Here is a 27,455-nt window from a genome sequence, read left to right on the forward strand (position 1 = left end):
TTACTTGACTGTACATATAGTCCTTTTTAATTCAGTTGTTTTCTCTGGTATCTAAAATTTATTTTTATTCAGTACATGCTTATTTGATCCCTTTAACTTGATGCAGTGTGATAAATATGCCTATTACAATAGGAGTGTATAATGTGGAATAAAACAATTGGTGCTTTGGATTATATATTGGAATTTTTTCTCGTGTATAAGGGCTCATGGGTGTATGTAAGGGAAAAGCACAGATTTTGTAAGGGCATGGGTAACTAAAGGTTGAGATGTATGCATATGCGATAGCCTTCACAGTCACCAGATCTCAGTAAAACACGTATGGGATATTTTGTACTGATGCATCGGACAATGCTCTCAAACAACATCTTCAAAACAACAACTATGGGAATATCTTTTTAAAGAAAAGCACTCCAAGAGAATTTATGCCAAGGTGCACTGAAACTTTTCTCTCACTAAGACACTTTATGCTGTTTTTCCCTTTGTCACATGTCTCTATACAGGCAAAGAAATAAAGGAATCAGAAATGTCAATATTCAGATAAACAACATTCACCGTTTAATCCCACAAGAACACGCATTCATATAATGTTCATGGAGCAGAACAAATTGTGAGGTGGGAAAAACAGAGTCTCACTGATGGATAGAGTTGTCTTTGCGTTCTCCTATTCAATATTTAATACTACCTTTAGGGTCGCTGACAGATCTCTTGGGAAAGTAGTGAGAAATGAAGAAATTGGCTAAAGGTTAAAAAACAGAAAGAAGAATGAAGCAAGCACAAGGAGGTTAAAGTTTATGATAAATTGGTTTAAGCGGGGAGACTAAGCTCTTTTTGTAAACAGGCAAAATTTGTAAATATACTGAAATTTACTGTCTGTTACTGCAGTCTTAAAAAAATGAGCAAAATATGGTTGTGACACATCATAGCCTCAAATTATAATGACCACAGAAAGCTCTGTTGCATACCAGTTCGGAATTGGTGTCCAGCTCCATTTCAAGCTGTTCCTGCTGTTGCTCCTGGCTTTGCTGCCTCAGGCTCTGCTGGAGCTTCTCTTGATGTTCCAGCTTCTTTAATGCTACAGCTTTCTCCCGCTGCAGTTGCTCCATTTCCGCTCCTCTTTCTTCCAACTCCTGCTCCAGACGCTCTAACTCTTCTGCAATCCAGGAACCAGCAGCACAAATGAGAGAAGCAGAACATAGGGCCTGCACAATTACTTGTATTTTTTATCATAATCACAAGTCTATTTACAGTACAGCAACACAAGAAACGTGGAAAATGTCTGAAGTTTGATGATAATTTTAAACAAGATTATGCTCGGAGTTCTGTAGGTACATTCACAGTCTCTTTAAGAAACTACATTTCCCATCAGCCAACTTCCGTGTTGACCTACGTCACGTGTGGGCGGGATCATCTACGTCACATCCTACAGGAAAGCATAAGCAACGGAACACGCTTCCGCTTCCTTCTCTTTCGGCGCCGTGATTCCACACGGACACAGAGAGGAAGGCTTGCTCCGCGAGCCAACCAGATAAAGACGTCTTTTCTTTTTCTTTCTTGCAAGATCCACGAGTTAGCGCGATTTCTTTGTTTACCACTGGCCACGGTAAAATCCAGAATAGCGCGATTTTAAACTCAGTGAGTTACAACCGGTTTTCATTCATTAAGTACATACGGACTGCAGTCAAAGCAGTTAATTTGTGATTAGGAGCGACCAGAATTCCTCCTGATTGAAGCGCTGTGCATATTACTTTGATCAGAGACTTTCTTTTCATCACGAGCGACCGCACGCCGGACTCAAGAAATTCTCTGTGCTTTCTACAGAAGTGACTCGTGCTTCACAAACGGCGAAACTCCAACGGCGGACATCTTCTCAGAACCTTGCTAGAGGCAAGATATTGAGTAAGACTTAGCAAATTTTGGGCATAATTAAAGCTAGTCTTAGGAATTTGCTTTTATTGAAACAGTGTGAATTTAAACCCAGGTTTATTTGTTACACTGTTAAACACGCAGCATGTTGAATTGATGATTGTTATATTTTGTTAATCTCTCAATTGTTTTAATAGATAGGCTGTGCATGCTTTTCTTTATTCCTACTAACATAATTCTCTTATTATACATCTTGACCGCATCAATATTTCAGTGGTTTCAGTATTGTTATAAGCTAGTGAAATTAGCCTACGGCTAATTCTTTTGTCCCATTAGCCTCCAGGGCTAAGGGTATTATCTCAAGGGAACACGTGGCACTCCTTCCCCCACACTCAACCACACCTTGGTTAGGCCATAGGGCCTTTCACAGGCCACACACATTAGCTACACAAAGCTAATTCCTTTGTCTACTTAGCAACCCACGCTAGCCTTTCTTTTGCTAGGCCATAGGCCTAGCCACATGGTCAACTCCTCCCCCACAAACACACGTGGAGTTAGCTACACAAAGCTAATTCTCTTGTGTGGGCCACACCCACACAAGGCCTCTCTCTCTCTCACACACACACACACACACACACACCTCACTGTTTGTATATATTTCAATCTGCTATTATCCATTTTTATCTTTGTTATAATAAATTAATTTATTATTGAAACTGTGTCTTTATTGTTGTGCCCAACAATATGCTCGAAGTCCCCAATCTCCCAAAGAATTCAAAAAAGGTGCATATAAGTTATGTAATACGGTAAGTGATCCTAATAATCTGGGATATACCATAATTTATCTGTTTGGTAATTTATTATTAAGCACCAAAATTAATGGTATGATTCACTTTGAATGATTCACTACTTTGAATGATTCCCTGATTCACTTTGAGTGATTCACTTGGAATGATTCACTTGGAATGATTCACCTTGAATGATTCACTTTGAGACTGATTCAATTTAATGAGCTTGATCACTCAATTACCCAAATGCACCCACAGTTCTAAAGTTATATATTCCTGCACATCCATCTATCAATCAATCCATCAGTCAGTCAGTCAGTGAGTTTACGCATTTTTAAAGAAAAACACTTTGCTAACAGCCTTTTTAGTCTTTTCTAACATGCACAAAGTGCTGTAATTCCAACACTTCACCAGATTGGGTTCTCAAATTAAAAAAACTTGAAAGTCTGTACTGGCAGTTTATATTCATTATTAAATTTCAGCTTCTATATGCTGTGGTAGACAGCTAAAATACCAATACCTTTGTCAATTCAGCAAGTGAACAGTCAGTTCCTGAAGTTGAAGTGTTGGAAGCAGGAAAAATGTTCAAGCATAAGGATCTGAGCGACTTTGACAAAGGCCAAATTCCGACGGCTAGACAACTGGGTTGGAGCATCTCTAAAATGGCAGGTCTTGTGGGGTGTTTTTGGTATGCCATGATTAGCACCTACTAAAAGTGGTCCAAAGAAGGACAACTGGTGAACTGGCAACAGCAACATGCACACCCAAGATTCACTGATGCACATGGGAACCGAAGGCTATCTCATCTGGTCTGATTCGACAGGAAAGCTACAGCAGTACAAATAGTTGATAAAAGTTATTGCTGGCTGTAATAGAAAGGTGTCAGAACAGCTGCATTAGAGCTTGCTGTGTATCCAGCTGCATAGCCACAGACCAGTCAGAGTGCCCATGCTGACCCCTGTCCGCCACCGAAGGTGCCTGCAATGAGCACGTGAACAGCAGAACTGGACCCTGGAGCAATGGAAGATGATGGCCTGGTCGGATGAATCACATTTTCTTTAACATCATGTAGATGGCCAGGTTCATCACTTACCAGGGGTACTATCAGAAGAAGACAAGCCAGCAGAGAGAGTGTGATGCTCTGGGCAATGTTCTGCTGAGAAACCTTGTGTCCTGACATTCATGTGGGTGTTACTTTGACACATATCACCTACCTAAACACTGATGCAGACCAAGTGCATCCATTTATGGCAATGTGTAGAAATCGTTGAGGTGGGTGGAGCACAGAAGCACGGCAGGCCAGAATTGAGTTCTCACAAAATACTTTTATTTGCGCTTTTCAGCGTCTTACTTCGCTTCCCCACACACACAAACAAATGTCCAGGTTGGGGAGAGCTCCCTTCCTCTGCTCTCCGTCTCCTCTTATAGGGCGCGGTCACTGGGGAAGACACACAAACACAGGTTAATTCCCATCAGGTGCAGTGATTCTGCCACTTACCTTCCCTGACTCCGCCCTCCATTCACAGGCCGACGCTTGACCACGCCCCTGCTGCCACATACCTCCACCGCTCGACTCAGGCCGGGGAGCCGTCCGGCCTGCAGCTGACTCCCCCTCGGCCTGTGGAGCACCTCAAACTTAAACAGCTGGAGTGCCAGATACCAACGAGTGATCTGCGCGTTGGCATCCTTCATGCGGTGAAGCCACTGCAGGGGCACGTGGTCTGAACAGAGGGTGAAAGGGCACCCCAGCAGGTAGTAGTGGAGGGCGAGGACCGCCTACTTGATGGCGAGGCATTCCTTTTCTATTGTGCTGTACCTGCCCTCGCGCACCGACAGCTTCCGGCTGATGTACAGCACTGGACGGTCCTCCCCCTCCAGGGACAGAACAGCCCCCAGCCCTCTGTCCGATGCATCCGTCTGCAAAACAAAGGGGAGAGTAACAGTGGCCCCCCACACAGTGCAGCCTTTACCTCAGAGAAAGCCCGCTGACATTGCTCCATCCACTGGACCGGATCTGGTGCCCCCTATTTAGTGAGACCAGTCAGCAGGCTGGTGACGTCTGAATAATTAGGTATAAACCTACAATTGTAGCCAGTCAGCCCCAGGAACTGTCTCACTCCCTTTTTGGTCTTGGGCCTCAGGCAGGCCGCAATCGTTGCCGTCTTATTGATTTGGGGACGCACCTGCCCATTGTCCAAGTGGAAGCCCAGATATCGTACTTCCACCCGCCCAATCGCACACTTCTTCGGGTTGGCTGTGAGACTCACTTGCCTCAGTGACCTAAGGACGGCCCTTAGGTGTTCTAAGTGCCTCGGCCAGTCATTACTGTAAATGATGTCATCCAAGTATGTGGCCACGTAGGTGGCGTGGGGGCAGAGGACCCTATCCATAAGCCGCTGGAACGTAGCGGGCGCCCCAAACAGCCCAAAAGGAAGTGTGACGAACTGGTGTAAGCCAAACGGTGTGGAAAAGGCCGTTTTCTCTCGGGATAGCGGAGTCAAGGGGATCTGCCAATATCCCTTTGTCAAATCCAGTGTCGAATAAAAACGAGCCGTGCCTAGTCGATCGAGCAACTCGTCAATACAAGGCATTGGGTATGCATCAAATTTAGACACCATGCTGATTTTTCTATAGTCCACACAGAACCGGACCGACCTGTCGGCCTTGGGAACCAAGACCACCGGGCTGCTCCAGTCACCATGGGACTCCTCGACGATGCCAATTTCGAGCATGGCCTCGAGTTCTTCCCGAACCACCTTTTTTTTGTGTTCGGGCAGTCTGTAAGGGCGGCTGCGCACTACTACCCCTGGGGGCGTCTCAATGTAGTGTTCTATGAAGTGGGTGCGGCCAGGCAGGGGAGAGAACACGTCAGAAAATTCTGTTTGCAACTGGGTGACCTCCGTGAGTTGGGTCGGGGAGAGGTGGTCTCCATAGGGGACTGGAGCGGTGGGCGATGTCAATTTTCCTTTTTGAACCTCCGGCCCCAGCTCCACCTTCTCTGGAACCACCGACACCAATGCCACAGGGACCTCCTCGTTCCAAAGTTTTAACAGATTGAGGTGATAAATCTGCAACGCCCCACCCCTGTCCGTTTGCCTCACCGCATAGTCAACGTCCCTGACTCGCCGTGTGACCTCAAAGGGTCCTTGCCACCTGGCAATCAATTTGGAGCTCGACGTGGGCAATAACACGAGTACTTTATCTCCCGGTGTGAATTCCCTAAGGCGCGTGCCCCTGTTGTACAGACGGACTTGACGTTCTTGGGCCTGCCGCAAATTCTCCTGGGTTAGGTGGGCGAGTGTGTGGAGTTTGGCACGCAGGTTGATAACGTATTGAATTTCATTTTTACTTGTTGAAGGTCCCTCCTCCCAATTTTCACGCAGCACATCTAGAATGCCACGCGGCTTACACCCGTATAATAATTCGAATGGGGAGAACCCCGTGGAGGTTTGCGGGACCTCTCGCACTGCGAATAACAGGGGCTCGAGCCATTTATCCCAGTTGCGTGCGTCCTCGCTTACAAATTTCCGAATTACGTTCTTGAGGGTGTGATTGAACCGTTCAACTAAGCCATCCATTTGTGGGTGATATACGCTGGTGCGGATAGGCTTAATTCCCAGTAACCCATACAGTTCGCGCAGTGTGAGTGACAAACATCGTACCTTGATCAGTCAGAATCTCTTTGGGGATTCCGACTCAGGAGATGATGCGGAAGAGTGCTTCTGTAATACTACGTGCTGAGATATTGCGAAGAGGCACTGCTTCCGGATATCACATTGCATAGTCCACCAGAACTAAAATAAAGCGATATCCTCGTGCTGACCGATCTCATGGCCCGACGAGATCCATCCCAATTCTTTCGAATGGGGCCTCGATTAATGGCAGAGGGCGCAAAGGCGCTTTTGGAATGACCGCAGGATTTACTAACTGGCATTCGCGGCACGCCGTACACCACTTACAGACATCGCGGCGAATCCCTGGCCAATAGAACCGGGCCATTATTCGGGCTAGTGTCTTATCCTGCCCCAAATGTCCGGCCATGGGATTAAAGTGAGCCGCCGGGAATATAAATTCCCGGCGGCTCTTTGGGATTAAAAGCTGTGTTATCAGTTCCTTAGTCTGAGTGTCTTGCGTCACTCGGTATAACCTATCCTTAATAATGGAGAAATAGGGGAAGGACGGGGTGGCATTTGGCTGGAGCGTTTGGCCATCGATTACTCTCACTTGGTCAAACGCATTCCGCAGAGTTGTGTCTCACTCTCGCAACTGCTCCAACGGGAAATCCGCGAGGGATTCCTCAAGAGAGGGAGGAGGAGCCTGCTGCTCCTCACTCTGATGCAGTGATGACGTAGACGGCTCTGAGACAGCTGCTCCCGCCAATGCCACACCGGGATCTCCCCCCGCTAAATTATGGCAGGCCCTACTCTTCACTAAAATGTGCCATTAATTCCCTAAATCCCGGCCAATCAGTCCCCAAAATTTGTAGTGAAAGTTCATTATGTCTACCTATTGAAACTATTCTTTAAATTCGTTTCTTAAGACAAGGATTTTTTAAGATGTTACCTTGACAGTTTCGGCGATAAACTTCCGCCTTCTTCAAAACAGTCGCCAGATGTCGAGTGGTGACGTGCCTTATCAGCTGATGTTACTCTAACATCATCTAACATGAAAATAGATTCCAGCATTGGATTTTAGAGGCAGTGGAGATACGAAAGCGTGCGCAGAGAACGATGAACCGGGATGAGGGAGCGTATGCGCTGTCGCACACCTGGAGCGCCGTCCTGGAGGAGCGACCTGACAGCAGGAGGCGTGAACTACCTGTCAAATTGGGCGGGACGTTCACGCCTCCTTAGAGTAACATCAGCTGATAAGGCACGTCACCACTCGACATCTGGCGACTGTTTTGAAGGCGGAAGTTTATCGCCGAAACTGTCAAGGTAACATCTTAAAAAATCCTTGTCTTAAGAAACGAATTTAAAGAATAGTCCCCAAAATTATCGAGTGGGTAAGGCGAGGATTAAACGCTGCCTTTACTCTAAATTTCTCCCCTCGAAATACAATGTGGACCAACACTAAAGGGTACAGTGGGGCAAAAAAGTATTTAGTCAGTCACCAATTGTGCAAGTTCTACTGTATTAAACGTACTTTCACGTCAACTACTGCACAGAGCTTTATAAATGATCTCCCAGAGCTGTCAACTTTGATTGGGTCACTGTCAGCCCCTGCAGAACTCGATCAGGCAACTGAATGCTTAGAGTCAACATTCCGCCATACTTTAGATAATGTAGCTCCTCTAAAAAGGAAAATGGTCAGAGACAAAAAATTAGCACCCTGGTATAATGATGACACTCGCACATTAAAACAGACCACTCGAAAATTGGAACGTAAATGGCGTCAAACAAAATTGGTAGTGTTCAAATTGGCGTGGAAGGAGAGCTTCCTGAAGTATAAAAAAGCTCTTAGTGCTGCGAGATCAACATATCTCTCCTCCCTAATAGAAGATAACAAAAATAATCCTAGATTCCTATTTAATACTGTAGCAAAATTAACCAGGAATAAGTCCACTATCAACACATGCACACCTGCAGTATGTAGTAGCAACGACTTCATGAATTTTTTTAATGACAAAATTGAGAATATCCGACAAAAAATTCAAACTACTAATTTAAGGTTAGACAATGAAAGTGACCTTGTAGTTAACAATATAACTGTATCAGATCATCAGTTAGAATGTTTTACTCCCCTAAAAGAAACTGAATTACTTTCATTAATCTCTACATCAAAAGCCTCAACTTGCGTACTAGATCCCTTAGCGACACATCTATTCAAACAGATAATGCCTGGAGTAATTGAACCGCTTCTAAAAATAATAAATTCTTCTCTTATGATTGGCTATGTACCCAAATCCTTTAAACTAGCAGTTATCAAACCCCTGATTAAAAAACCTGACCTTGATCCCTGTCAGCTGTCCAATTATCGGCCAATATCAAACCTCCCCTTTATCTCCAAGATCCTTGAAAAAGCTGTGGCACAGCAGTTTTGCTCATATTTACATAGGAATAACATCCATGAAATGTATCAGTCAGGATTTAGACCTCATCATAGCACAGAGACAGCACTGGTTAAAGTAGTAAACGACCTACTGTTGGCGTCTGATCAGGGCTGTGTCTCGCTACTTGTGTTGCTTGACCTTAGTGCAGCATTTGATACCATTGATCATTCCATTCTTCTGGATAGACTAGAAAATGTTGTGGGAGTTAAGGGAATGGCCCTCTCCTGGCTCAGGTCTTATCTAACTGATCGTTATCAGTATGTCGATATAAATGGTGATATTTCTAGACGTACCGAGGTAAAGTTTGGTGTTCCACAAGGTTCTGTCTTGGGTCCACTGCTTTTTTCTCTATATATGTTACCTCTGGGCGATATTATTTGTAAACATTGTATTAGTTTCCACTGTTATGCTGATGACACACAGTTGTATGTCTCTGCAAAACCTGATGAGAGACACCAGCTTAATAAAATTGAGGAATGTGTTAAGGACATTAGACACTGGATGCTTATAAATTTTCTTCTGCTTAACTCTGACAAGACTGAAGTACTTGTGCTAGGACCACATACAGCTAGAAGTAAGTTTTCTGATTACACAGTAACTCTGGATGGCCTTTCTGTTTCTTCACGTGCAGCAGTAAAAGACCTCGGAGTGATTATTGACCCCAGTCTTTCATTCGAAACTCACATTGATAACATCACCCGGATAGCTTTCTTTCATCTCAGAAATATTGCAAAGATAAGAAATTTAATGTCATTGCATGATGCAGAAAAACTAGTCCATGCTTTCGTTACCTCCAGGTTGGATTATTGTAATGCCTTACTGTCTGGATGTTCCAATAAGTGCATAAACAAGCTCCAGTTAGTTCAAAATGCCGCAGCAAGAGTCCTTACTAGAACTAGAAAATATGACCACATCACGCCTGTCTTATCCACACTGCATTGGCTCCCAATCAAATTTCGTATTGATTATAAAATACTACTATTGACCTTTAAAGCACTAAATGGTCTCGCACCACAGTACCTGAGTGAACTTCTGCTCCTCTATGACCCGCCACGCCTACTTAGATCAAAAGGTGCAGGCTATCTGCTGGTACCTCGTATAGTGAAGGCTACATCAGGGGGCAGAGCCTTTTCTTACAAAGCCCCACTGTTATGGAACAGCCTTCCAAGTAATGTTCGGGAATCAGACACAGTCTCAGCATTTAAGTCTAGGCTGAAAACATATCTGTTTAGTCAAGCCTTTTGTTAATGGTGTTTATGAGGTAAAGGAGTAGATCTGGAGGGTCCTCAGACATAGTGTTTTGGTAAACTGGGATGTATGGATGCTGTCAGTCCCCACTCGCTTGCTCACTCGAGTTTGTTGACGGTGTAGTGGCTGCTGCTTTATGTCCCGGGGCTCCCTCATGCCTGTGTTACCTTCTGGCTCTCTCCTTTTAGTTATGCTGTCATAGTTAGTTGCCGGAGTCCCTGCTTGTACTCGGTGCAATATGTATACTGTTCCTACTTATTCAGGTGACATTGGGCATACCTAACCACCTGTGTTTTCTTTCTCTCCCCCCCCACCCCAAATCTGTCCCTCTGAGTTACATGGAGTCAACAGGAAATCTTTTGGTGGAGACGGTGGGGACCTCGACTGGCTATCGTAGCCTGCAGGGAATCAGCCGTCAGACATTCTGTCGCATGTCCCAGACCCGGTGAAATGTAACTGAATTGTCTTGGCCAGGCCTAAGGGTCCCATCTGCATCTCATCATTGCTGAGGAGTGTGCTCCCATCACCCAATCAAGCATCCAGCCAGAGCAGGTCATGATATATTTTTTACCATATTAACATGCCATTGTGCGTCATGCCTGATGTAAAGACTCTCGTCTCTGCGAGCCTACCACACAGATTTAATACTTGTCATTTTTAGGGCATACCTAACAACGTGTTTTCTTTCTCTCTCTCTCTCCCCCCCCCCCCCATCTGTCCCTCTGAGTTACATGTTGATCCTGGGATTGAGATGCTGGCCTCTTCTGCCCCTCGGACCTGCTTGGTCCATCCTGGTGCCCTGTGTCTGGTCGGAGTTTTATCGCCCCACTCCTGTGGGGGACGGCCCCATGGGGACAGTTGGGGGTTATACCTGTTAAAACTGTTAATATTATAGTCAGGCTGTCTGTTGTTGCCCAAATGAGGATGGGTTCCCTTTTGAGTCTGGTTCCTCTCGAGGTTTCTTCCTCATGTCGTCTGAGGGAGTTTTTCCTTGCCACCGTCGCCATAGGCTTGCTCATTGGGGATAGATTAGGGATAAAATTAGCTCATGTTTTAAGTCGTTCAAATTCTGTAAAGCTGCTTTGCGACAATGTTTATTGTTAAAAGTGCTGTACAAATAAACTTGATTTGATTTGAAGTTCTCCCACTTAAAAAGATGAGAGAGGCCTGTAATTTTCATCATAGGTACACTTCAACTATGAGAGACAGAATGGGGGGAAAGGATCCAGGAAATCACATTGTCTGATTTTTAACAAATTTATTTGCAAATTATGGTGGAAAATAAGTATTTGGTCAATAACAAAAGTTCATCTCAATACTTTGTTATATACCCTTTGTTGGCAATGACAGAGGTCAAATGTTTTCTGTAAGTCTTCACAAGGTTTTCACACACTGTTGCTGGTATTTTGGCCCATTCCTCCATGCAGATCTCCTCTAGAGCAGTGATGTTTTGGGGCTGTCACTGGGCAACACGGACTTTCAACTCCCTCCAAAGATTTTCTATGGGGTTGAGACCTGGAGACTGGCTAGGCCACTCCCAGGACCTTGAAATGCTTCTTATGAAACCACTCCTTCGTTGCCTAGGCGGTGTGTTTGGGATCATTGTCATGCTGAAAGACCCAGCCACGTTTCATCTTCAATGCCCTTGCTGATGGAAGGAGGTTTTCACTCAAAATCTCACGATACATGGCCTCATTCATTCTTTCCTTTACACGGATTAGTCGTCCTGGTCCCTTTACAGAAAAACAACCCCAAAGCATGATGTTTCCACCCCCGTGCTTCACAGTAGGTATGGTGTTCTTTGGATGCAACTCAGCATTCTTTCTCCTCCAAACACGACAAGTTGAGTTTTTACCAAAAAGTTCTATTTTGGTTTCATCTGACCATATGACATTCTCCCAATCCTCTTCTGGATCATCCAAATGCTCTCTAGCAAACTTCAGACGGGCCTGGACATGTACTGGCTTAAGCAGGGGGACACGTCTGGCACTGTGCAATTTGAGTCCCTGGCGGCGTAGTGTGTTACTGATGGTAGCCTTTGTTACTTTGGTCCCAGCTCTCTGCAGGTCATTCACTAGGTCCCCCCATGTGGTTCTGGGATTTTTGCTCACCGTTCTTGTGATCATTTTGACCCCACGGGGTGAGATCTTGCGTGGAGCCCCAGATCGAGGGAGGTTATCAGTGGTCTTGTATGTCTTCCATTTTCTAATAATTGCTCCTTCAGTTGATTTCTTCACACCAAGCTGCTTACCTATTGCAGATTCAGTCTTCCCAGCCTGGTGCAGGTCTACAATTTTGTTTCTGGTGTCCTTTGACAGCTCTTTCGTCTTAGCCATAGTGGAGTTTGGAGTGTGACTGTTTGAGGTTGTGGACAGGTGTCTTTTATACTGATAACGAGTTCAAACAGGTGCTATTAATACAGGTAATGAGTGGAGGACAGAGGAGCCTCTTAAAAAAAGAAGTTACAGGTCTGTGAGAGCCAGAAATCTTGTTTGTAGGTGACCAAATACTTATTTTACTGAGGAATTTACCAATTAATTCATTAAAAATCCTACAATGTGATTTCCTGGATTCTCCCCCCCCCCCATTCTGTCTCTCATAGTTGAAGTGTACCTATGATGAAAATTACAGGCCTCTCTCATCTTTTTAAGTGGAAGAACTTGCACAATTGGTGTCTGACTAAATACTTTTTTGCCCCATTGTAGCTGTGAACATCCCTGTGCACACACAACACCTTCACCAATTGTGTTCTCCCCAATGCCTCGTCTTGCACCAGGCTTTGGTGGATTGAGGCCTGATTACAGCCGGAGTCCACCAAAGCCTGATACGTATCCCCTTGGATACTCACCGGTATGCGATACACTCCGGCCCAATCAAGGGCGGTCCCTGGCGCGTCGGGGATCCGGACCATCGTTAGTGAGAGGTGGGGAGGGTCCGCGGCGGTGGTGATAGTGGACCCCGCCGATGCAAGCAGGTGCTGGAACGCCTGGCGATCTTCTTGCTGTGCCACTTGAGCACTGATGCTGCAGGTGCCCGGGCTCCCCGCAGCGCCAGCATACCGGCCCAGGCTCTCCCTCTGCACCGGTGTTCCGGAGCTCACTCACCTGAGGGGGGGGAAGACACAGACACGGAAGTCGGAAATAGTAGGGCCCCGTGGGTGCGGCAGGCCAGCTGGGGTGGAGCTGGCCCCCGGCTCCGCAGTAGGGGAATGGGGTGAGGACGAGGAACAGAAGGGGGAGAGAGAGAGAGAAAGAAAGGAGGGGAGAAGAAGAGACACGCAGTCCTGCCGTCAGAACAGCCGCCAATATGGTCCTCCGCCAGCATGATGGCCTGATCCAGTGACACCGGGCGATGGCACTGGACCCACTCCGCTGTTCCTTCCGGAAGTGGGGTAATTAATTGTTCCAGCGCCACCAGGTCGATGAGTCCCTCGGCGTCGCGGTTGTCGGCCCTCAGCCACCGCCAGCAGGCGTCCTGGAGTTGCTGGCCAAATGCAAACGGCCAGCCGGTCTCCTCCAGGAGCAGCGCGCGGAAGCGCTGCCGTTGCTGCTCCAGGGTGCGCCCCACATGTTGGAGGACGGCCCTGCGGAGGTCGGAGTAGACCAGCCGGCTGTTAGTGGGGAGCTGTAGCGTGGTCAGCTGCGCCTCACCTGTTAGCAGGGGGAAGAGGCGCGCCGCGCGCTGTTCCACCGGCCAACCCCATGCCTCTGCTGCCTGCTCAAAAAGAGTAAGTAAGGCTTCGGGGTCGTCCTGCGGACCCATCTTCATTAGTGAGAGGTGGGGAGGGTCCGCGGCGGTGGTGATAGTGGACCCCGCCGATGCAAGCAGGTGCTGGAACGCCTGGCGATCTTCCTGCTGCGCCAGCACCAGGGCTTCGAACCGTTGTTCCTGCTCCTTCCGGAGGGTGACCAGCACCTGGTGGGCCATGGCGAGGGCATGGACCAGGTCCTTTAAGAGGGAGGACTCCATGAGGCTGTTCTCTTCTGTACTCCGTCCTGGGTTTCGGCACTACTGTAGAGTTGAAGGTGGGTGGAGCACAGAAGAACAGCAGGCCAGAACTGAGTTCTCACAAAATACTTTTATTTGCGCTTTTCAGCATCTTACTTCACTCGCCCACACATGCACACAAGCATCCAGGTTTGGGAGAGCTCCCTTCCTCTGCTCTCCCTCTCCTCTTAAAGGGCGCGGTCACTGAGGAAGACACACAAACACAGGTTAATTCCAATCAGGTGCAGTGATTCTGCCACTTACCTTCCCTGACTCCGCCCTCCCTTTACAAACCGCCGCTTGACCACACCATGGTATTCCTTAATGGTTGTGTGTGTGTCTCTCTCACACACACAGCTAAGGTCAGAATTTTACATACACTCATCATTGACATGAATGTCATGGCAATATTGGTAAACTGGAAAAAAATCATTGATGTATTTGAACTGCTCAATCAAAGAACATATTTAATATAAAAAAAACAGTAATTTGCTGTACAAGTTTTAATTTATTTTGGGTTGTCTGAAATCAACATGAGGTCAAAATGCATAGGGACATAAAGTGGTGCTTGAAAGTTTGTGAACCCTTTAGAATTTTCTATATTTCTGCAAAAATATGATCTAAAACATCTTCAGATTTTCACACAAGTCCTAAAAGTAGATAAAGACAATCCAGATAAACAAATGAAACAAAATAATACTTGGTCATTTATTTATTGAGGAAAAATGATCCAATATTACATATCTGTGAGTGGGAAAAGTATGTGAGCCTCTAGGATTAGCAGTTAATTTGAAGGTGAAATTAGAGTCAGGTGTTTGTCATCCCATTGATTGAAATCAGGTGTGAGTGGGCACACTGTTTTATTTAAAGAACAAGGATCTATCAAAGTCAGATCATCACAGCACATGTTTGTGGAAGTGTATCATGGCACGAACAAAGGAGATTTCTAAGGACCTCAGAAAAAGCATTGTTGATGCTCATCAGGCTGGAAAAGGTTACAAAACCATCTCTAAAGAGTTTGGACTCCACTAATCCACAGTCAGACAGATTGTGTACAAATGGAGGAAATTCAAGACCATTGTCTTGACCACTCCCCAGGAGTGGTCGACCAACAAAAGATCACTCCAAGAGCAAGGCGTGTAATAGTCCGCGAGGTCACAAAGGACCCCAGGGTAACGTCTAAGCAACTGAAGGCCTCTCTCACATTGGCTAATGTTCATGAGTCCACCATCAGGAGAACACTGAACAACAATGGTGTGCATGGCAGGGTTGCAAGGAGAAAACCACTGCTCTCCAAAAAGAACATTGCTGCTCATCTGCAATTTGCTAAAGATCACATGCACAAGCCAGAAGGCTATTGGAAAAATGTTTTGTGGATGGATGAGACCAAAATAGAACTTTTTGGTTTAAATGAGAAGCGTGATCTTTGGAGAAAGGAAAACACTGCATTCCAGCATAAGAATTTTCCCCATCTATGAAACATGGTGGTGGTAGTATCATGGGTTGGGCCTGTTTTGCTGCATCTGGACCAGGATGGCTTGCCATCACTGATGGAACAATGAATTCTGAATTATACCAGCGAATTCTGAAGGAAAATGTCAGGACATCTGTCCATGAACTGAATCTCAAGAGAAGGTGGGTCATGCAGCAAGACAACAACCTTAAGCACACAAGTCGTTCTACCAAAGAATGGTTAAAGAAGAATAAAGTTAATGTTTTGGAATGGCCAAATCAAAGTCCTGACCTTAATCCAATCAAAATGTTGTGGAAGGACCTGAAGCGAGCAGTTCACGTGAGGAAATCCACCAACATCACAGAATTGAAGCTGTTCTGTATGGAGGAATGGGTTAAAATTCCTCCAAGCCGGTTTGCAGGACTGATCAACAGTTACCGGAAATGTTTAGTTGCAGTTATTGCTGAACAAGGGGGTCACACCAGATACTGAAAGCAAAGGTTCACATACTTTTGCCACTTACAGGCATGTAATACTGGATCATTTTCCTCAATAAATAAATGACCAAGCATAATATTTTTGTCTCATTTGTTTAACTGGGTTCTCTTTATCTCCTTTTAGCACTTTTGTTAAAATATGTTTTATGTCATATTTATGCAGAAATATAGAAAATTCTAAAGGGTTCACAAACTTTCAAGCACCACTGAAAAGGGTCAAAAATATACAACCGCAAATCAGAATAAGTTGGGATGGTATGTTGAAATTAAATCTGAAAACAATGATTTGTAAATAATATATGACTCATATTGCACTCAGAATAATACAACAGCACTATGTTTCACCTCATGACTTTTGCTTTTTTTCAAAATGTACACTTATTTGAACTTTGATTCTTACAACATGTTTCAGAAGAAGTTGGGATAGTGAAGTATTTACCACTTTGTAGTGTTGTCATTCCTTCTCAGAACACTTAAAAGATGTTTAGGGACTGAAGACACCAAGTGATGAAGCGTTTCAGGTGTTTTGTTCCATTCTTCCTGCAAACAGATCTTAAGGCATGCAACAGTACGGGGTCGTCATTGTCATATTTTTCATGTCAAAATTCACCACACATTCTCAATTGGGGACAGACACCCTCTTCTTCCATGGCCATCTGGTTTTGCATTGTCTTGTTGAAATATCCCTAAAAAAAAAAAAGAGGTCATCTTGAAGGCAGCATACGTTGCCCCAAAATCTCAGTGTACTTTTCTGCATTAATGCTGCCATCACAGAATCATCTTTGCCAAGTTCACTGACAACCCCACACCATGACAGACCCTGGCTTTTGGACTTGTTACTGGTAACAGTCTGGATGGTCCTTTCTGGAGCACATGGTGTCCATTTCTTAAAAAAAAGGAAAAAAAAACCCAGAACACTGACTCCTCTAACCACAATACACATTTCCATATTGTGATGGTCCATCCCAGATGTCTCTGAGCCCAGAAAGGTCAACAGTGCTTCTGGGCTCAGAGCCATACAGGAAGACAGGCAGCACCAAGGAGTTGTAAACGCTGAGTTTTGTCCTTTGAGAGATGTGCTGACACCACAGGGTTCTCCATAGTGACTGCATGACTGCAGATGCCAGTGCTTGATGATCAATCTCTGGTCTTAGGTCACCCGTTTTGGATACTGTCGAGCCAAGAGACTTAAACGTTGGTACAAATTTTACAGTCGTGTTCTCAAAGTGGAGGGGTGTTGAGTCAGGGCCATCACCAATATGCATAAGCTCTGTCTTGGACCAGCTGACGGTGAGGCCAAGCTTTTTGGCCACTTCATCAAAGACACTTCAACAAAGACACTCCGAGCTGTTCCAACATGTCGGCTAGTAGGACGGTGTTGTCCATGTATTCAAGGTCTGCCAAGATGTATTCACTGGAAGACACTCCCGGGACATGCTCACAGACTCGTCATCAGGTAGTTGATAACACAGTTGAAGAGATATGGACCAGCAATGCAGCCCTGACGTACTCCACTGTTGATGGCGAACCACGCTGAGTCTTTCCCATTCACACAGATACAGCTTTCAGCACGGTTGTACATTTGTTGGAGAAGGGTGATCATTTTGGTTGGTGCACCAAGGGTTTTCAGGTTCTTTCATACGGGGGAGTGGTCTATTGTGTCAAAGGCAGCTTTTAGGTCAATGAAATCAATGTACAGGTGACGATGATCAGACAGAGGGCTGAGATGTGATCAGTGGTGGAACGGTTGGGCATGAAGCCTGCTTGTTGTGGATGGCATCTGCTTCTGATGGCTGGTATTGCTCTGGTAAATAGAATGCTGGTGAACAATTTGCCAGGGATGGCGAGAAGTGTAATGCCTCTATGATTGCTACACACAAGCTGGTCACCCTTCCTTTTCCAGAAGGGTAGAATGATGCCTCGTCTCCAATCCTCTGGTAGTCTCTCAAGGACCCACACATGGTTGATGATTTGGGTGAGCCACTGGATCATATGGTCACCTCCAGCCTTAATCATCTCAGCTGTAATCCTGCAGATACTGGGAGCTTTGCCATTTTTCAGCTTACTCAGCCCAGACAAGACCTCATCTGGGGTGTTCCTGACGATCCAAACTAATTTCCTCTCAGCCAAGGGTGACAGTTTGCGTCTTTTTCCAGACCTTGGCAAAGTGGCTACACCTACCAACAACTTGTACTTACATACAATTGTTTGAACTGATGATCTTTGAATCTACATTTGCTTAGAAATGGCTCCAAGAGACATTGCTGACTTGTGTAAATCTATGATCCTCATTCTCAGATCTGCACTGAGCTCCTTGGACTTTCCCCACTGTACTGTGTGTTGGTAAATCCAATGAGTACTCTCAAACAAACCCTTTTTTTGTTGGCAGCTGCCAAGATAAAAAGCTACCACCTGTAGTCAATCATGATCAGGAAGAGGCCTTGGGCTTTGCAAGTTAAAAGACATTTTGATTCTTTCAGGACCATTGAATTAATAATCTAAGTGGGTGTATGATTTTGACCCTGTGTTGATTTCAGAAAACCCAAAAAAAATTGACACTTGTGCAACAAATTATTTTCAAATTCAATTTTCCTATTAAAGATGTATTTTTTACAATCATTCTGCACCAGACAAAGAACAGTTAAAAAAAAAAAAATCACTGAAAGCCCAATATTGCCATGACATGATGCATGACATGTATGTAAAGTCTCATCTGTGTGTGTCTATCAAAATTGTAACCATCCATCCATTATCTGTAACTGCTTATCCTGTACAGGGTCGCAGGCAAGCTGGAGCCTATCCCAGCTGACTATGGGCCAGAGGCGGGGTACACCTTGGACAAGTCGCCAGGTCATTCCAGGGTTAACACAGAGATAAACAACCATTCAGAATCAGTTTTATTGCCAGGTATGTGGGGACACACGAGGAATTTGACTCCGGTTTCACTTAGCTCTCATAGTACAAAACAGATAAAAAGCATATACACAAAAACAAACAAACAAAACAAACAAACAAAAAAATGGTGCAATAGGTGCATAGTGCAAAGTAATCCAAGTAAGTCAAGTATGAAATAGATAAAGCATACAGTGTGCACAGAATGACGGTATGAGTGTGCAGATATTTTACAAGTGATATTACTGATATATGAATCTGGATTTTAGCTGTTCATCACAGAAAGGATTTTCCCTTTTGGTGCAATATGGTGCATAGTGCCAAGATGAAATAGTATATACAGTGGGGCAAAAAAGTATGTAGTCAGTCACCAATTGTGCAAGTTCTCCCACTTAAAAAGATGAGAGAGGCCTATAATTTTCATCATAGGTATACCTCAACTATGAGAGACAAAATGAGAAAAAGAAATCCAGAAAATCACATTGTCTGATTTTTAAATAATTTATTTGCAAATTATGGTAGAAAATAAGTATTTGGTCAATAACAGAAGTTCATCTCAATACTTTGTTATATACCCTTTGTTGGCAATGACAGAGGTCAAACGTTTTCTGTAAGTCTTCACAAGGTTTTCACACACTGTTGCTGGTATTTTGGCCCATTCCTCCATGCAGATCTCCTCTAGAGCAGTGATGTTTTGGGGCTGTCACTGGGCAACACGGACTTCCAACTCCCTCCAAAGATTTTCTATGGGGTTGAGATCTGGAGACTGGCTAGGCCACTCCAGGACCTTGAAATGCTTCTTACGAAGCCACTCCTTTGTTGCCCGGGCAGTGTGTTTGGGATCATTGTCATGCTGAAAGACCCAGCCACGTTTCATCTTCAATGCCCTTGCTGATGGAAGGAGGTTTTCACTCAAAATCTCACGATACATGGCCCCATTCATTCTTTCCTTTACACGGATCAGTCGTCCTGGTCCCTTTGCAGACAAACAGCCCCAAAGCATGATGTTTCCACCCCCATGCTTCACAGTAGGTATGGTGTTCTTTGGATGCAACTCAGCATTCTTTCTCCTCCAAACACGACAAGTTGAGTTTTTACCAAAAAGTTCTATTTTGGTTTCATCTGACCATATGACATTCTCCCAATCCTCTTCTGGATCATCCAAATGCTCTCTAGCAAACTTCAGACAGGCCTGGACATGTACTGGCTTAAGCAGGGGGACACGTCTAGCACTGCAGGATTTGAGTCCCTGGCGGCGTAGTGTGTTACTGATGGTAGCCTTTGTTACTTTGGTCCCAGCTCTCTGCAAGTCATTCACTAGGTCCCCCCATGTGGTTCTGGGATTTTTGCTCACCGTTCTTGTGATCATTTTGACCCCACGGGGTGAGATCTTGCGTGGAGCCCCAGATCAAGGGAGATTATCAGTGGTCTTGTATGTCTTCCATTTTCTAATAATTGCTCCCACAGTTGATTTCTTCACACCAAGCTGCTTACCTATTGCAGATTCAGTCTTCCCAGCCTGGTGCAGGTCTACAATTTTGTTTCTGGTGTCCTTTGACAGCTCTTTGGTCTTGGCCATAGTGGAGTTTGGAGTGTGACTGTTTGAGGTTGTGGACAGGTGTCTTTTATACTGATAAGTTCAAACAGGTGCCATTAATACAGGTAACGAGTGGAGGACAGAGGAGCCTCTTAAAGAAGTAGTTACAGGTCTGTGAGAGCCAGAAATCTTGCTTGTTTGCAGGTGACCAAATACTTATTTTGCCAAGGAATGTACCAATTAATTCATTAAAAATCCTACAATGTGATTTCCTGGATTCTTTCCCCCCCATTCTATCGCTCATAGTTGAAGTGTACCTATGATGAAAATTACAGGCCTCTCTCATCTTTTTAAGTGGGAGAACTTGCACAATTGGTGGCTGACTAAATACTGTTTTGCCCCATTGTATAAATAAGTATAAATATAAGTAACAGTGAGCACAGAATGACAGTATGAGTGTGCAGATATTTTGCAAGTGATATTATTGATATATGAATCTGGATTTTAGCTGTTCATCACAGACAGCCTGAGGGAAAAAACTATTCTTGTGTCTGGTTGTTTTTGCATACAGTGATCTATATCGCCTCCCTGACGGGAGAAGATTAAACAGATTGTGACCAGGGTGTGATGGGTCCGAAGAGATGTTACCTGCCCTTTTCCTGACTCTGGACAAGTATAGGTCTTGGATGGAGGGCAGGTTGACACCAATAATTTTCTCTGCAGACCTGATTGTCCGTTGCAGTCTGTTCTTCTCCTGTTTGGTGACCGATCCAAACTAAACAGTGATGGAAGAGCAAACAACAGACTGAATGATGGCAGAGTAGAATTGTGTCAGCAGCTCCTTAGGCAGGTTGAGCTTCCTGAGCTGGCGCAGAAAGTACAACCTCTGCTGAGCCTTTTTGACGATAGTGACTGTGTTGGTCTCCCACTTCAAGTCCCGAGAGATTGTGGAACCCAGAAACCTGAAGCTTTCAACAGCAGTCACAGTGTTGTTGGTGATGGGCAGCAGAGTGTGTGTGTGTGTGTGTGTGTGTGTGTGGGAATGAAAAATATTTAAAAAGTCTGAAAAAAGCCGGGGGTTTGGGGGCCGCAGGCACCCAGGGGGCGGGAGCTAATGATTTTTGGCTATTTTTTTTTTTTTTACCCCAAAACCATTAATCAGGGATGTGATTGGCCAAGGACAAAAAAAGCAGGAAAATATATAGACCCATAATGCGACACGGCAGCAGTGTGGTGTGGTATGGCGCGGCAACGACGCGGTGTGGCAATAGTGCAGCCACTACACACAGTAACCTCATTTTGACACTTTTAATGAAAAGTGCAATACGCAAACATTTAGTGCCAATTTTCATCATTGGAAAACAATTATTTTGAGGGCAAACAACCTCAAACATCAAACAATAGGTGCAGATATTAGAACAGGTGATGAGCACACACTCACAGTGTCATTATTTTTTTCAAAATATGCACAATAACAATGTCAGTAAGTGTAGTATAAAGTCAAGAAGTGTAACAAAGTACAAAGTCAGGAAGTGTAACATGGACATACAAGTGAAAAAACACTAAATATAATAACAGTGTAAAGCTCAGTTTAATTACCACTAAACATTTTACTTAAAGTTAAACATCATACATGTTAAAGTGACATGGTTCTGAATGCAGCACACAACTGGAACATTCAACTGGTTTATTTTTCATCATCATTTCTGCACTATATTGTTTAAGCGTCTCTTGGTATTAACCATGTGTCGATGATCAGTTCCGTGATATATCGCGATATTCAAACAATATTTCCATTAATATCTGCACAATCTGTTTTTATTCCTTTTGATTTAAAAATTCACATTCACAAAAGGTATAGATAATTTTATTAGGTATAGATATTAGTTCATATGTTTTAACGTCTATTTTTCTGTAAAGCTGCTTTGTGAATATGTCTGTTGTTAAAGCGCTATACAATAAATTGACTTGACAATCAAATCAATTTATTAATACCAGTGTATTGTTGTAGATACACATACAACCTCATAGATGCATTAAATGCAAGCTTGTGTGTAAAAGTGTCGCATAACTTAGGATCAAAGCAGATTATTTTTGGAGAGGAAACAGGGACACATGCAATCAAACTCCAGGTATTGCTCTATAATAGCCACTAGTTAGCATCAAATGCAGGCACTGTGACCTGGTAAAGTGTGGTTTCATTTCATTAACCATGTATAGTGATGTTACAAAGAAAAATAAAACTTGGAAGGATCAAAGATGGTTGCTGTGTCTAGTGAGTGTGTATATATAGAGAATGATGTGGTACAAAGCCTATGATGTAAATGAATTGCTTAACAGATTAGTTTGTGTTTAACTCAAGCAGCGGCTACAATTATCAACACTTTAATGATCTTTTGGCCATTGCAAAAGTAGAAAAGACTTTCAATACGTAAATTGTGCATGAATAGTGACTCGAACTTACAGTGGGGAAAAAAAAAAGAGTTGATTCCCGATTACTTAGCGTATCAGATCACGCGACACCATTCCACAAGTATTTGACACCTTTGTCCACAGTTATCAACACCATTCCACAATTATTGACATCCAGACAGGGCTTGATATTAACTTTTAAACCCACTTGCCTTGCCCTTTTTTTTAAAAAAAAACCTAGAGGTGGATGATATAACAGAAAAAACAAACAAAAAATGATATATAAATATTTTGCAAAGGACTGTGTTCCTCTGATAACAGAAACAAAGCTCCAGCTCTCTCTGCTCTTAATCTGTTCTGTTCTTTCAGGATATATTGCGCATGTCGCTCTTTTGTTGAGGTTTTTTTTTTAATGTCCGAGTTGTTTGAAACCAATCTGGGTTTTCTGTGTCGAAAAAGGAAGCTGCTTCACCTGTAAGAAAAATCAAGCACTTTCATGAAGGAGCCAACTCGAATGTGAGCAGAAAAAAAAAATAAAACGAGATTCTTAAGCAAACTCTTTCATACTCACTTCCGACTTTGTTTTTGTAAAATACATTTTAAATCCAATTGTAAATTTCTCTGAAGTTTTCAGGCTTAGCTCCTCTCGTTGTATTCTTTAACCACTCATTTCCTCATTGTTCTTGAAGCATTTGCTTCTGTTTGTTAACATTTTTCTTGACAGCGGGGTTTAGATTAAGCCTTGCTTGCATGAAAGATGGTGTCTGTCTATAACCCCAGCTGTAATTATCACATGATGCATGTCGTCATGCACAGGGGTCTATAAATAGTATGCGTACCATACTACAACAGCGGGGGTATATAAAATAACTTGCAAAGCAGTAAATGAAACTGAGACTAAGAAAACAGCCAAGACATAATGGCGGATACATAGTGAGGGATGCTTTTAGAAGAAGAAGAAACCTTTGTCACATGCACACTTCAAGCACAGTGAAATTCATCCTCTGCATTTAACCCAGGCCTACCTGAATCATCCAAATGTCGATCCTATTGACAACTGAAGACATCGAAGACACTGGTATGCTACGTCACACACGAGAGTAGGGTGACAGCTGCATCCATTCCAACAACAAACTGACTACTAACGTGCGTGTATCTTACATTACTTGACTCGGGTCACATAAAGGTTACTCTCGCGTTATGCATAATGGGCTTTTTGGTGATGCAGTGCTTGTGATGCAGTGCTTGCAAAGCACAGCATCACTATTGTTCTTTTGCATGTTTCTTCTTAAACTTATTCATCTTCCGTACAAATTTCGATTTCGAATAACTCAATAACTGTACATCGCACACAGACAAGCAATATATCAAAACGTCCGGCTCGATCGGACTCGCTATGCTATTACTTTGTTCGTCCAAAATTTCCCATTCATTTCTATGGAATTAATTGGAAAACATAGCACTTTTTCAAACCTCCGCTGCTCTGGCATGCTTTCACCTAGAGACATGATTCAAACTTAAAAACGTAGAGAAACCTCTCCTGTGTGGATCTGGCATTCAACATGCCTGGAGAAAACTAGAGCTGACAATTCCCTTGTGGGAAATTGTGAGAGTGATGCAGTGCGCATAGCAGTCACAGTTGCTGAGCTGTACTGTGTGAATGTGTGACTTTCCATGAAGCTACAAGCCTGTGTCTCTCTGAGAGGGAGCAGCCCCTCCCTCCTGTGTGTGAGAGCGAGCAGTCCCTCCCCCACCCGCGCGCTGCGAGCAGAGACACAGAGAAGCACACAGAAAGGGCAGTTTTTTCTCAGAGTACTCCCTCCAAACAACAGGGATTTACACGAAAATGGAAGGAGATATTCACAAAATTCTTTCACATTGAGTGCCACAAGGCTCTCCTGAACACATTGATGTAATGTTTGTGTCTGTAGTGTAAAAAATGAGGTCACTAGAGCGAGTTAAAAACGAGTGACTTTTCTGCCGCGTTTATAATGGGAGTCTATGGGGAAGCGCGCCTGTCCTCTCCTTACTTTCAGGCTTCTAATTCAAAAACTGTAAATCCTATCGTGTAGGTAGACATATTCTGTGAATCAGGACAAGTGTGGCTACTACTTTTGAGAAAATTGTGTGTGTAGAGTGAGAATTGTGGCTGAAATCACAGTTTAAATGAGAAAGTTGGAGCTTTTTTTTCAGGCTGCCTACACTCTAAATTCCTGAGCCCCACTGGTGTGTAACGCAATAGACACCCATTATAAAGCCTGATTTTCTCCAGGTACCCACATGGTGTTTGAGCTGGGACTGATCCAAAAGTATAGAACCTAGCAAAAATGTTTAATGGCAGATCGACAGAGAAGTTTCTCTACGTTTTAAAGTTTGAATCATGTCTCTAGGTGAAAGCATGCCAGAGCAGCGGATGTTTGAAAAAGTGCTATTTTTTCAATTAATTCCATAGAAAATGAATGGGAACTTGTGTGATTTTTTCGCGACTATGTCGCGAAAAAATCTTATTTTGATGAACAAAGTAATAGCATAGCGAGTCCGATCGAGCCGCACGTTTTGATATATTGGTTGTCTGTGTGCGATGTACGGTTATTGGGTTATTCGAAATCGAAATTTCTAGGTACTCCTTCTCTCCTTCTATAATAATAAGAAGAAACACACAGAAGAACAAGATCAAGATGGTGAGTTTGAATTAAAGAACAGGCATGTACAATTGGCATTACATATTGGAAAGTTTTTTAAAATCAAAAACTATAAGTTCATCTTGGCCTAAAATATTTGGGCAGACGCTTCCGCGCGGCACATGCCAGCAATTCCCCCCCCCATGAAATGAGCAATAAGTAGGAGAGTTATACATGGTATCATACCTAAAATTTTTATCAGAAATATAGATATGATACTATGATTCTCCCCAACATGCTACATTAGATAAGCTAACCCCATTTATAAAAGATACACACACACACAAAATGGCATTGATTCGTGAGATATACATTATAAATATAATAAAATAAATAATATAAAATAATATAATAAAAAATAATTTTCGCCCTACCTTTGTGTTTTTTGGTGTATATGTGAAGTTCGATAGTCCTTGCCCCTCTACTAGCGTAATCATGTCAGAACACAATGAGCAAAGTACTTTTTCTGGGACGTCTATTTTCCGTATGTGATCACCGAGCTTCATTGTGACAGTCTGCTTGTCGATCTCGACATTCAGCGTTCTTTCTAGCCAAGCCCATCGAAAACAGTTCTTTATTCCTGCACCTTTACCAATCTCCCTCGCTCGATCCTCTTCTTTCTTATCTAGGACTTTTGCCATTGTCGATATGCTAAAATATCCCGTCTGAATACGTGCGTCTTTCCGATGTTACCAATGCGTATCGTCAAACAGTGTGTACGGTCGGTGAACGGCGATTGCAAGCCACGCGTGGAGAGCATGCGCACTTGTGTTTATACACTGCACACGATGGGATTTCCCGAAAATTCTACCGCAAATAAGTCGAACATTGTCACAAAAGTGAATGTTAATTACGACATGTCGAAAGACTCGAGTGTGTTAACCCGGAGCTCACCAAGAATCAAGACGTTATAAGGTGACCACAGATTGTTAACCATACCCCCCCGAAAATTTCTCAACGGATTTACATCGATCTCAAAAACGATCATTTTGGTCTGAAAAAGTCGGAAATCCGCCAGTCGGCGGAAAATTCTCATCCCTGTTTAATGACTGAAGGAGGGAGAGGTGTGAATGTGTCGAATCTGCAGTAAAACACATTTAGCTCGTCAGCCAGTTGATGGTTCACTGCAGTGTTGGTGGATGGTCTCCTATAGATAGTTTTCACTGACGTCACGGCATTCCGGGGAACGCCCCCCAGCTGCCATCTTGGAGGGCAAACAAAACGGACCATCGCCACTACCGGCTACGTTATCTCGGACGAATTTATGAAGTTGTATAGTCAGTTTTCTAAAATAAAGATCAATGTCGGCAAAATCAAGCAAACAGAAGTATATAGATACATTAGACGACATCTCACGACAATGGTATGCAGCCAAACTGGCCTTGATTGGGGGAACTGACCCCTACGAAGTGGACAAAGATGCATTTTCAAGTGACTACGCAGGGCTGCCAAAGCCTGAAACTGCCAAAGCCTGAAACTGACTTCATCAAACTTTAAAGGCTGTCTGATATATACAACTTTATATATTCACAGCGCGCCTTTTGGCGGATGCCGCCTGAATCGCGCAGATCCGTTTTTTTTTTTAGGGGGGGCGTTGGGAGTGTCTGATTGTAATTTCAAAGTAAATTCTGTATTAAAATTACTAAATAAGCAAATCCGTTACAGTCCATGAAACAGGAAGTATAAGGATGAGAAAAAAGACAGTTTAAATCGGGAAGCTGCGCACATTTGCGCAGTCCTGCACACCGCTCGGGCTGTGCAAATGTGCGCAGCTTCCTGATTTAAACTGTTTTTTTCTCATCCTTATACTTCCTGTTTCATGGACTGTAACGGATTTGCTTATTTAGTAATTTTAATACAGAATTTACTTTGAAATTACAATCAGACACTCCCAACGCCCCCCCCCCCAAAAAAAAAAACCGGATCTGCGCGATTCAGGCGGCATCCGCCAAAAGGCGCGCTGTTTGCATCCCAAACACAAATTAAATCATACAGAATAGACCTAAAATGTTTTTCAAAAATGACCCTTGCATGAGTGAAGTGAC

General features: G+C 43.8%; 1 protein-coding gene across 6 annotated transcripts in view; it reads right to left on the reverse strand.

Annotated features, from left to right (window-relative positions):
- The window catches only part of cntrl (centriolin), a 743,138-nt gene that overhangs the window by 706,108 nt on the left and 9,575 nt on the right, over positions 1 to 27,455 (reverse strand). For all 6 annotated transcript variants that reach the window (XR_009651398.1, XM_060906888.1, XM_060906886.1 and 3 more), the window contains exon 2: positions 963 to 1,150. Coding sequence is in view for 5 of the 6 variants with exons in the window: in XM_060906886.1 (XP_060762869.1) it covers positions 963 to 1,150 (188 nt within the window). In the remaining variant the exon portion in view is untranslated. The remainder of the gene's footprint in view (positions 1 to 962; positions 1,151 to 27,455) is intronic.

This window comes from Neoarius graeffei, chromosome 24, assembly GCF_027579695.1.
Source record: "Neoarius graeffei isolate fNeoGra1 chromosome 24, fNeoGra1.pri, whole genome shotgun sequence".
NCBI lineage: Eukaryota > Metazoa > Chordata > Actinopteri > Siluriformes > Ariidae > Neoarius > Neoarius graeffei.